The sequence below is a fragment of the Triturus cristatus genome, chromosome 11 (assembly GCF_964204655.1).
Source record: "Triturus cristatus chromosome 11, aTriCri1.1, whole genome shotgun sequence".
Lineage (NCBI taxonomy): Eukaryota > Metazoa > Chordata > Amphibia > Caudata > Salamandridae > Triturus > Triturus cristatus.
In genome coordinates this window covers 747962803-747974915 of record NC_140594.1, presented here as the reverse complement: position 1 = coordinate 747974915, position 12113 = coordinate 747962803, and the positions used below count along the sequence as shown (strand labels likewise).

The 12113-nt window shown below is 44.5% G+C and overlaps 1 protein-coding gene and 1 long non-coding RNA gene across 3 annotated transcripts in view; one reads left to right on the top strand and one right to left on the bottom strand.

Moving 5' to 3' along the window:
• The window catches only part of LOC146785403 (uncharacterized), a 259272-nt gene that overhangs the window by 127684 nt on the left and 119475 nt on the right, over positions 1–12113 (top strand). For both annotated transcript variants that reach the window (XR_014970634.1, XR_014970635.1), the window contains exon 5: positions 1929–1996. This is a non-coding gene — a long non-coding RNA (uncharacterized LOC146785403). The remainder of the gene's footprint in view (positions 1–1928; positions 1997–12113) is intronic.
• Positions 1–12113, bottom strand: part of LOC146785404 (alanine--glyoxylate aminotransferase-like) — a 309868-nt gene that overhangs the window by 213765 nt on the left and 83990 nt on the right. Inside the window, exon 2 of the mRNA XM_085634415.1 lies at positions 7060–7252. Coding sequence (XP_085490541.1) covers positions 7060–7252 — 193 coding nt within the window. The remainder of the gene's footprint in view (positions 1–7059; positions 7253–12113) is intronic.

The following is a 12113-nucleotide window of genomic DNA, read 5'->3' as shown; positions in this document are numbered from 1 at the left end:
GAGTGTAAAAGGTTAAACCTAAACCACGTCAGGAGAAACCGATGTCGAGGCTTAGTGACTATGTCCAAATAAGGCTCCATCAGAAAAGAGGTTTTTAGGATCTGATGGGCACAGGCTGTTGGTTTTGATAGCTCTATTGCCTCTCTCTCTCTGCAGATGCTAAATACAAAAACGAGGTCTTTGCCCACCCCAGATCTTTTTTACATATTATTTCAGTGTTGTCAAAGACCTCTGGGCGACCTAGCACCCTTGCTATGCTGCTCTCATGACTGAACCATAGAATACTGCTAGCCCTGTCCAGTGCGATGCAATCACAGATGATCTCTTGGTTCAGCACTAATTCTGGGTTACACCAGATCGAGATCCATTTAAGAAAAGGGGCCATTTTAATTAAGTCAGACACATAACCAACACCCAATTCTTCATGGACTGTAAACGAAGGCGTAGACTGGGGGACTGAGAGCAGACTTCTTAAAAATTAGTTTTCCACCATTTGAAGTTCTATGCAATTTCTATACCCCCAAATATCAGATCTATAATTTGCAATGGCAATACACCTGGATTTGTATATCTGTATCATTGCCTTCATTGGTTTGGCACCCAGCCTTCGGGCAAAATCAAGTACCGCACCTGAGGAGCGTGCCATGGCGATTTTCTTCGCCCTCCTCTGCGGGGCCCAGGAACACTTCTCATCAAATAAGACGCCTAGGTACGGAAATGAAGAGACCCTGGTTAATTAATTTCCGTCACAACTAAACGTTTTAATTTTACTAGGCCTTTCTCCCATGCTCATGACATGTGACTTGGAAAAGTTAACATTTAGGTCCAAGGAACCCATAAAATCGGCAAAGGAGGATAGCAAACGCTGGAGCCCCACCGCGGTACGTGCCAATAGGGCCGCATCATCTGCATAAAGTAATGCAGGGATCAAACGATTCCCCACGTGAGGGATATCCCTGGCAGCGCTACACAAGACCAAATCTAGATTAATAATGTAGAGGGTGAATAACAGAGGAGCCAGGATACAGCCCTGTCTGACTCCTCTAGTGATATCAATTCTCTGCGTCAAGTTACCCATTTGGTCAAACCTTACTGCTGACGACAAGTCCCTATGCAGATCAGACAGAAAGTACACGATGTTCTTATCCATACCCATTGCTAACAACAGATCTCAAAGCTTTGATCTATTTATGCGGTCAAACGCAGAAGATAGGTCAATGAACGCGAGGTGGAGGGTCCCTTTTTAGCTACTCTGTATTTCCCTATTAATAAATATAGGTAAAGGCACTGATCCAGGGTGCTTCTGCCCTTCCTAAATCCATACTGGAGATTGGACAAAATACCACGTTCATTGATCCAACCAGATAACCTGTTGAGGACCACTCTCCCCATCACCTTAACCGTATAATCAATCAGTGAGATTGGCCTGTAACACCCTGGGTCCCCTTTATCGCCCTTTTTAAAAACTGGGACAATGGTTGATGTCGACCAAGACTTAGGCATTCCCTAATGGACACATTTAAAGATGGCCACCGTGTTACCACAGTGAAGTGCATGCAGTGGTGGGAGTGGACAATCCTCAATTCTGCTTCTGGGCCATGCGGTGTCTAAGGATAGATGCAAGAAACCAGCCACCGTTTTATTGTATACAATACAATGCAACCCATCTGTTGAGCGATCCAACTGGGAACCTATTAACACAGAAAAATAGTGGCCCAGTTGTGACCCTTCTCGAACTGCCTTAATTCTCTGCACTGCAGCTACAATGCCCCAGCTTTCGAGATGAGTATCACTTGGACATTCACCTATGCAAATGCTACTCTCCCTTTACTGTTGGTAACTGTTGGCGATTTTTCTTATGATTTAACAATTTACCTTATTATAAACAATTTTCAATAGTAAACATTTTCTTTATTTTCTCTTTACAGAACTGAACAGCATGGATTACTGATTGGGATGATTATGCCCTGAGTGGAGAAGGCGCTCTCTCTTATTGGTATATATCTTATTGCTTAATTCTGATAGTTGGTGCCCAGGGAGAGGGTAATCATCCAACACCCCACTGTTCAGATCCACTGATCTGTACAGTAATATATATCAAGCCCTGGCACACAAATGAACAATATCACAGGTAAAAAACTTATAGTAGGAGAACAAGCAAGGCAGATATGAGTAGTTTCATGTTTTCTTGTAGAGACTCCAGCCAACACGTGTTTCGTCAATCGGGACAAGAGACCCGCGACTTCCTCAGGGCTTATTATATATGGCACAATCTTGGAAGCCTTCTGGCTGGTTATACTTCCGTCCCAGCCTCAATACGGCTGGGAAAAATAAGGATTCCACGAGCGTTGATAGCTTCTATCTTAGCAAGTCAAACCAGCACATATAAAAGTATGTTCAGTGCTCCAATATTAGTTTGCGTATTAAGTCAATCAGTAACTGTTTCTGACCCCGGCAACTCAGTATGGCCTTTGTGAACTGAACAGCATGCTTGCCACTTAAGTGTTGGACTGCAACAACTACAACACTCCCCTCCAGTCGACATGATTAACAACCCAAGTCATAGCAATCCCACCACTTCCCCGAATTTTCCAGTACTTGTGGGGACAACCCTGTGAAATGTACAATGTTTCTTCCTGTTTTGCACACCAGTCCATACCTGCCCGCCATTCCTCCATGATAGGCAGGTCGGGTAGTTTTGACTTTTTTGAAATGTCCCCTTTACAATCATCCTACCAATTCCCACCAAGATACGATCGCACTAGGGCCCCTAGATCTTCCAAGATACCCAGGAATGCCACCCTCGCTGAAGGCTCAGTAGTCTTCCCCTTGATATGCGACAAAGTGGTCACAATCAGCAGGCACCATCCCAGTGGTAGAGGAGCTTCCCCCAGAAGTGGGTTTGAGTGACCAAAGAGGAGGGGTTGCTCATTTCCCTGGCCACACATCTAAGGTGCAAAGCTGAGACAAAGGCCTTGGGTGTGGGGAGGTATTCTGATCCTCTGATGTGATGACCATCTGGTCAGTGCCCTGGAACATTAATTAACTGCAATGAGCACTACCCTGTTACAGGCAGATGCGGCTAACACCCGGACCAACTCCCACCTTTGTCCCTCTATTCAGTCAGGCACCAATCCCAGTGGAAGAGGAGTTTCTGCAGAACTAGTTTTGAGTAACCACAGATGAGGGGTTGCTTATTTCCCTGGCCACATCTCTAAGGGGGACACATAAGCTCTGCACAGGGAGAAAAAAGTTCTGCCATGTTGAATTTAGGAAGAGAGAGGCACTTTGGATTGTGTGCAGTGGGACACACAGGAGCTACTGAAAGGATGGGTGGGGTACATTTCCCTATTGTTTAGGAAGGGAGCGGGAGTCACCTCCAACCACAGGCTAGTGCCAGGCATAAATGTGGCACTCATGAGTACCCTCTTCAGAACACTTCTGGACCTATGGAAGACAGAAGAAGTAGTGCATCTGCTGTTGAGAGCTGTGATGAGACCAGAAAGGCTGAACCTGCTCCCACATGTAACCAGAACAAAGAAGTGAACTCCAAAGGTCAGTTGGCTGACCTCCTGTTAAGCTACAGGGATGCAACAAGCTAATTGAAGCATTTTTCCTGATGAGCCCAGCATACCAGTTCCAATTGAACCTACCCTATGCCCTGCTGGTCGCTTCTGCTGGAGTGAGTCTTGTCCCCTCCAAGTGCTGTTCCTGAAGTACTAGGACCCTAGGCTGTGTCCAAGTGTACTCGTCCTAACATCCTGAAAAACCTGGGACGTAGAAACCTTTTTGCTTTAAAGACCTCCGGAGGACCAGGACAAACCTGCAAAATCAATCTGACGAAGGTGTGTTGCCACTGTGCCAAAGATTCAGGTCCCTCTTGCTCTATGTTTTTCTGCAGTGGTAAATCTGTTTCAGTGGGATGTGGCAGAGAGGCTATCTTCCCTCCTGGTGTCCTGTTCAACTAAAGAGTTCAGCCGTGTGCCGCTGGAGGAATCTGAGCTTCAAAAATGCGACTAAAGGCCTGATTTAGTTCTTGGAAGATGGGTTACACCATCACAATGGTGACGTATATGCCATCCGCCCAAATATAAATCCCATAAGGTCTAATGGGATTTATATTTTGGCGGACAGGATATCCGTCACCGCTGTGACAGAGTAATCCATCCGCCAAGATCTAAATCAGGCCCTAAGTCCAAAGGTAGAAATCTTCACTGGGCGAAGAAACCTAAAGTATCTGGCCAGCGAGGGACCTTCCTTTGGGCATGGATTTTTAATTTATCCCACCCTGAGGTTTCCTGCCAAAAGTCAACAACTTTACCAGGAGCTCGTCCAACTGCTATCAGGCCTGGTGGACCCCTTCTGGGCCACAGCCTTTTGCCTTGCCCCACTGAGAATTTTTGACTTCCATTTCAAAGACTAAGTCAAAAGGTTAAACTTATAACTGGGACTAACCTGGTTTCTGTATCAGACCTGTGCTCCATCGTGTTGGCCCAAAATGGCACCAAGATCCCTGTCTAGCACAACTAGATGATTGGAATTGGCACTTAATGCTTTTTTGTCGATATTATCATTTAAAACTTTAAACACTCATATCTTTGTTCCCCTTATTGGAATTTTGTCATTTGGTGTAATTTTGTTCATTAAATTATTCTCTATTTTTATAAATTGGAATGGGATTTTTATTGTGTTGTTGACTTTTTACCTATTTTGGTGCTTCTAAATCTCTTTAAATTTTCTTAAGTTTGGCCACAGCTACCAGGGGTTGTGCTCAGTTTTACAATACTGAAACATTTAGTGGATCAAACAAGAATAGTGACAGCATTACTTGTAGTGTACTATCATCCACCCCAATTTATAATCCACTTTTGCACAAGCACTTTTTACCAAACAATGGAAAAGCCAATAGGCTTGGCTTATGGATGCTTCTGGCCAGTGCCGACTCTAGGGCGGTGTGACTGTTGCCACTGCACCAGGCGCTAACTTGGGTGGGGAGGGGGGCATGTTTGCAAGTATATTATGATTTTAAAAGCACCTGCTGCTGTATTCCTGGCCTTCGGCAATTTCCAGTGTCAAGATAGCTTTGGATATGAATATTTTTCTTGGAAAGAGAGATCAGAGTTTTGTCTAGTGGAGATTTTGACTCATTGTAGGGTAGCACAGAGGGTTAATATGCCTGCTGCAAACAACATGTACCATGTAGATCAGAAGGTGTATATAATGTAAACAGGTTAGTGGGTTACTGCTTTTGCCAGAGAAATCCTTTTGTTACTTGTAGTTCATAAGTTAATATAGCACAGTAAGCTGTCACCAAATATCTGCATGCAAACTGCAAGGTTAGATCAGATTTTTCCCCAGTCTTTCATTATCCTAATGTTGCAAAAATGGTTAATTTGTGTAGAAATCAATTCTTAAAGAGAACCCCCAACCATGGTTTTAAGTTTTAATTTCTGAGTTTGTGCTTTTCCAGACCAAGCACTCTTAAACTATACTGCCTACCAGTATGGATGATGTCTCTCCTACAAACCGTAGTGCTCTAGCTCATGTAACATTTTCTATATACTGATTTACACATGTTTTATTGGCTGTCTCTGTAAAATGTTAGTGCAATGTAAAGTGCTCCCACACCCTACACTGGTATGAGAGGTGCTATAAAACACATTAAATGCTTCTGAGAGAGAGTGGTTATGGAGACTTGGGACACACTGCTTAAGGGTGGTAGTTAGGGAATCCATGGCAGAGGTGGTCATTAGGTCACTGGGGGGCACCAACAAACATCAGCGTTAAAGCAGGCCCTACTTACGACCATTCAGTCACCCATTCATTCATCCATATACATCATCCATGGACTTAGTCACCCGTATTTGCACTTATGCATCCATTCCTTCACTTATGAAATTGTTATTCCATTCACTCATGCACCCATACTCCATAACACACAATTTCATCAGTTTTAAGTCAGACCTGTTGGCATTTCAAATGCTTGTTTGTTTATATGTACATTTTCCTTCCAACATGGTTGTCTATCTTGTTGAAATAGTAAAGGAAATAATATAAAAATAGCCACAGGTGCTTCAATACGCATGCTTCGTGATGGATACATGTGCATGCTTCACAACATGTGCACTCATGTGCGCTCACAGTGGCATTTTGAAATAGTTTTTCTTTCCATTCCACAATGGCCGACATAAATGCATGCATAAGGACTTTCACGGCACTCATGCATTGTGATACAGGCATACCAGTGCAGACAAGCTTTGGCAAAGCCAAAAGGTCTCCATCTGCCTTTTAAAGGCAAGAGCTTCTGGCTTTGCCATTGCTTGTTAAACTTCCTGTCTCAGTACTGTTCTGCTCCTTTGCCCCTCATGAAGGCTACCATTCATCATAATGCTTCTACTGCCATCATTCATTACAACGACAGAACATTCCTACATCATCAGGCTCCAATTCCATTCCTCTGCCCAGTGTCATGGATGATAGTCTTTACATATGTGGTCAGGTTAAACTTTTCCTACACTAGCCAACGTGTTTTTTGCTGCCCCTTTCAATCCACCAGAGAGGCACAATTTGATGTTTTGAAGTGCAGTCATATATCCACCCAGTGGGCGGGTGTCCTATAGCTGCCTAGCAGGGCCGGACTGGGAACAGCAACCAGCCCAAGCACATTGCTGCTTGACTGGCCCAGCGAGTGGGGGCTGCTAGTAAAAAGCAACGGTCCCGCATTTGTTACCGGGGGGCGATATTGCAGCACCACTGCAAAACCAGCCCCCAGTGACAAAGCCAGCTCCCACCCCTCCGGTCCACCGGGGAAACGACCGGTGCCAGCTACGGCCAGTCCGGCCCTGCTGCCTAGACCTATACTGCCCTCGTATCTGCCCTAAACCTGTTAAGTTCCAGCCATGTTGCCTTTCTTTTCTTTGGCTCTCCTTCAGTAGGGTCCTCATAATCCAACAAGATGCCTCCTTATTTCTCTTTGCGAGCCTTCTCGGTGGGAATTGTCTTACAAAGACAAACTTCTACTGCATACTTCTGCTCTCATCTTTGTACTAGTCCACTTACCAATCCTCTCACAGATGTCAGCTGCCCTCTCACCCCAGATGCCGTTCACTGCAATCAGCACAGTCTCGCCAGGTTCCAAAGAATTGAAAAAAGCTGCTTCCATTGCACAGTGCCCAGACCCACTTATTGCCAGGGTGAGCGAGTTGCGGGTCTGGAAGGCGTACTGGATCCCACATTTGATGTCATCCATGATCTGAAGGGAGAAAAGAGGTGTAAGATGTGTGAGAGTGGTTATATTTCACATTTCATATACAGGCCCAGTGGGCTACACAGTAACTAGCAAATGCTCATACCGAGGACTAAAAATAATGAGAGCAGTTTACAGGAGTACCATGCACCATCTTTACCCCTTCCCATACCTAAAGACACTTAGGCCCAGATTTACTATCATTTGGCACAATTCAACGAAGCAAAGCAAATTGCTTCACTGCATCAAATGGAGAGAGCAGGAATTGGTTATATTTACTAATATATGGCACATTCCTGCTCTTTCTCTGCACCTGCACACACAGTGCAGCCTAAAGCCAACACAGGCACCCTTGTGCCACGGTGCCTGTGTTAAAGCAGAATCCTTAGAGGCATTTTCCTCTTCCTATGTGTACTGCAGAATGCAGCACACATGGAAACAGGAAATAACGAAGAGAAAAAAAATATATTTCTCCTCGTTATGCATCTGTTGGGAAGGCGTGGCATTTTGACGCAGCCCCATGTATAGTAATCTTAGTTAATCTGGGGATGGGCCAAAATCCATGGATGGATGCATGGGAACACACACGATCCATCCATAGAACACCAACACAGAGTAATGCCAGGAAGCAGCATGTGTTTATTTGTGTTACTCTGGATTTACTATGCCATGCAAAGTCATGCAAGGTGGTGGATTTGCATGGCTCATTAAATCTCACTGAATCCCTTACGTTGTCTTGTGCTGCCATGTGTGATGCAATGGCAGCACAAGGGCTTTGCAAATCTGGCCCTTAATTTTGGGAAATAATGTCTAGAGGATGGAATCAGTCGACTTAGTTCACACTTAACAGAATTTTGTGTGGTGCCCTGAAAATCACTTTAGCTCCAGCTGAGTCTTTTTCCTCATTTGAAAAAATCTGAACACGGCAGAAAGGCCAATATTAGGTTCTCTATAAAACTGGGGTTTCATAACCATTTCAGTATAAAGCAGTTTAGAAATTCCCAACAAAGAATGGGGCCATCCCCGATGTCCGGATGTGATTAGGAGCCACGAGCAGGAGCAGCTGGGAAACAGACTTTACCACGCAATTGTTACAATGCATGCCATTACATCACATGGTGTTGTAACGAAAAAGGTGTGCAGCAGTGAGTAGAAGGTGTTGGATTTAACTCCAACACCTTCCCTATTGTTGCGCAAACTGGAATTGGAATAGAAAAATAATCTATTCCAACTTCCAGCGCTCCCCCAACTGAAAGTCGATGTAAAGGTGGGCGTTGCAACAGCATGCCATGTAATGGCATGCGTTGTAACGTCACATATTCGGAGCAGCTACGCCCAGTTGTTTGCCCTTGCCAGTGTGCGAGTGTCCGGGCCTTCCCGGTATGGGTCTCCCCAATATCCCTTCTATGTATTACCAGTAGGTAGATGGTTTTTTATTCCCACTCTCCCTTTGCACCCTGAATTCCAGTTTGAATTCTGTATCCAGGGACGGATCCTCGAAGTACACTGACTTGACCGTTCTTTTTTTGCAGAGTAGATGAGGTTATTCTCCCCCTCAGTCCAGGTGAAATGCTGCTTATCTGTTAGGAGAATTGAGGCATGAAACATGTCGCCCACTGACCACTCTCGCACTTCACCTCCACCTTTAGCTGCAGTAGGTGTAATTCTCCTACCCAGCAACGACTCATGTAGTCGGTTTTAGCCATAGTATCAACGTCCAGCGAATAAAGTTATTTTGGACTCTCTTAGCTATTTTTAGACACATACTCACATCCACTCTACTCGTCTTGCACATGCTCCCACACCTCTTCATCTGGGGTGCTTCGGCAAACTACACTGAAGACCTCTGGCAAAGAGCACCCGTGCGGGGCCCGTTGGGCATTGCAGCGCCTGCCCAACGAGGAGCTGCCTTATGATGAAGCATAACACCTCTCATGGTGTGTGAGGTCCCTTGTTCTTTATACGCGCTCTCCCCCACCATCTTCCTTCCTTTACCTGTAGTACCCCGTCCTGCCCTTTCCTTCTCTCTTAGTGTTCTCTTGGTCCCCCTCCACAGGAACTGCATACCCTGTTCTGACCGCATTGTCCCAAGACTCAGAAAATAGGAATTAATTTAATTATTTTGATATTTTATATCATGCTATATGAAACATTTTCTTCATTTCGGAGCGCCAAACATGTAAAAGAATGAAGAAGTGGTAGATGCAGTAGAGGAGATATATAATAGGTGTATGGGAAGCATGGCCAGTTAATTGGTGTGCTAATATTGACCCCGTGATAGAAACCCTACTGTCATGGATTTTAACAGTGTTGAACAGTGGCCACAAAGGAAAGATAGGAAGAGTAAAAAATTACGTACAAGCAAGATAGTCAGGCAGTGCTTAATTTGAGTGCCGGTGCCCAAAGCTCTAGTCAGAATCCTTTGGCCGGTGCAATGAAACGTCGGCACTTCATTCATTTTTAATCCACTGCCAGACACTCTCCTGAACCTTTATCTCTGCAGGTTCAAACTTTTTCCCTTTATGATAGTTTTTCTGTCTTTCTATTGCTCCTTCGTTTTGTGTATTTTTCCCTCTTTCTCTCTTGGTAAATATCTGGTGTAAAAAAACAGGTACCGGTCCCCAAAAATGAGTGCCGTGATCCACCCAGGAGCGGCACTTGCAGGTAAAAGTGGTGTTTCCTTGACAGATGACGACGAAGGAAAATTAATTATTTATTTCATTTTCTCTCATCGTTCTCTGTCGAGTTGCCGAACCCCCCACCGCTCTTACCTGAATGGGCAGCTCCTGGATCAATTGAAACCCAACAGCTCAAATTGAGCACTGATGACAACCTGGAACTGTTGAGGAGGGCTTAAGTACAAAAGAACAAAGCACAAAACAATTGAGTGGTGCAAGCACAGGGAAAGCACACAGGGCATATCACAGAGTGGAAGAAGAGGCAACAGATAGGGAGTGCATGAACCACTGAGGTGATATAGTGGCAGATATGGGAAGGCAGGAAGTACAGGAAGAATACATTACTTACCTTCAGTAACACTCTGTATGGTGGGGGCTCTTTTAAGGTCTCGCCTAGCGTTGCTGCGCACATGCGCAGCTCGCTCGGGGAGATTTATTGTTAATGAGGACTTTGAGAGAAGGGCTTGAAGCCCCGCCCCTCATTTCCATTGGGTAGCGTCAGTGTTTATGGTAAACTCTGGCTTCCCATTGGAAAGGAGGGTTTTTTGTTGCCTCCCTTTGGCTTTTGGTCCGGCCCTCCTGGACTGGCTCGCCTGCTTCACGGCTGTCGTGAAGACTTTTCTTATCTGCTTGTTTATTTAACAAGGATATAAGAAAAGTCTTCAGACAGCCGTGAAGCACACAAGCCAATGCTCTTACATTCGGTGCCCATGCCCACTTTAACTTTCAAAGCACAGCGGGACAATGCGGCCGTTTGTTTATATCTCGTTATTATTATTGTGAAGGAAAGGTACCTGGGATGCTGTTTTTTTGCAAAATAGGCAGCAGTAGTTCCCTTCTACTGTTATGTTTGTGTATTTAACTGAACTGTGGTGATAAACGAAGCTTTAAAAATGTGCAGCATTTCTTCCGCCAGGCAATACATTGAGTGTTCTGCTACACTTTCTTATATTCTGTTGAGCGCATGTGTAGTCTGATCTGACCGTCACATGACAGGAGGGAACGGTAACTCGTCAAAATGAGTTTGATCTGCACATAAGCATTTTGAAAAAAAGGTGGATGTCCTGTCAGTGTGAGGTGGAAGTGACGCAATCGGCTCGATGTTTGTTATCCCTGCTGTTTGGTGGTGTACTGAAACAGCCATGGATACCTCAGCTAAAGAGAAAGAGGCGTTAGCGCTCTTAGCCGAAGCAGATGGGAAGCTACGTTCTTCCAAGTCCTTCTTCAGTGGCCTTTTCCGGTGAGGATGCTGTGATTCTAAGAGGAACGTTAGGGACTTGGTAGGAGTGCAGAAAGGGTAGCATACTGCATGTACTGCACACAGGACATGCTTTGGTGCCATCATCATCATAGTCTTTATTCGATTTTAAAAGATCATAAAAGACACAAACAAAGAACAAAATATGGCATCTAGTGCCCATTAAAATGCTTGAAATCCATCAATAAATACTTTAAAAAGTTTAAAAAAGCATTAAACAGGTCAGAAGACTACAGGATTAAAATTTAAGTATTTAAAGATCAACAAGATCTATATAAAAAAAAACAAGAAAAAGATATCAATTAAACAAGTTTCATATCATAATACAGGAGGAAGAACCCACGTCCCAGCGTTTATATAGTTTCGTAGGAGTGCTTCAGGTATTTACTTAAACGCTTTTTCCTTAAAAACCATGCCCAGCCCAAATATTTAGCTAGAGCTATAGAGATGATTGGTAAAGTGCTTGTGCGTAAGATTCTTAATGCAACAGCACTACTCCTGGTACCTAGAGTTTTACACATTGGAGACAACCAGACGCGTCTTGGGGTAGCAAGTGCAGGGCAAACAAACAGAAAGTGGGCGATTGATTCTGATTGCAGTCCACAAGCAGGACATGTTACCTCACATACACTAGACCATCTTCCTGTGAGAGACCTAAGTGGTAAAGAACCAGCTCTAAGCTGAAAATAAAGTTTCCTGTCTCCAGGTTTGGTGATCAGGTCCCAGTAAGGTTCTAGAGCGGGTGTAATTTTTGCCTCCAGATACCATCCGGTCATCCCGGAGGAATTTGCTCTACTCCATACTTGATATTCAACACGTTCCCAATATGTCATTCTCAAGGATCTCTTTGAAGGGAACAGAGCAGCCGCTGTATCACTCCACAGCCCCTCCAAGCCCAATTCTTTCAAGGTCTCACGGAGGTTCCACAACC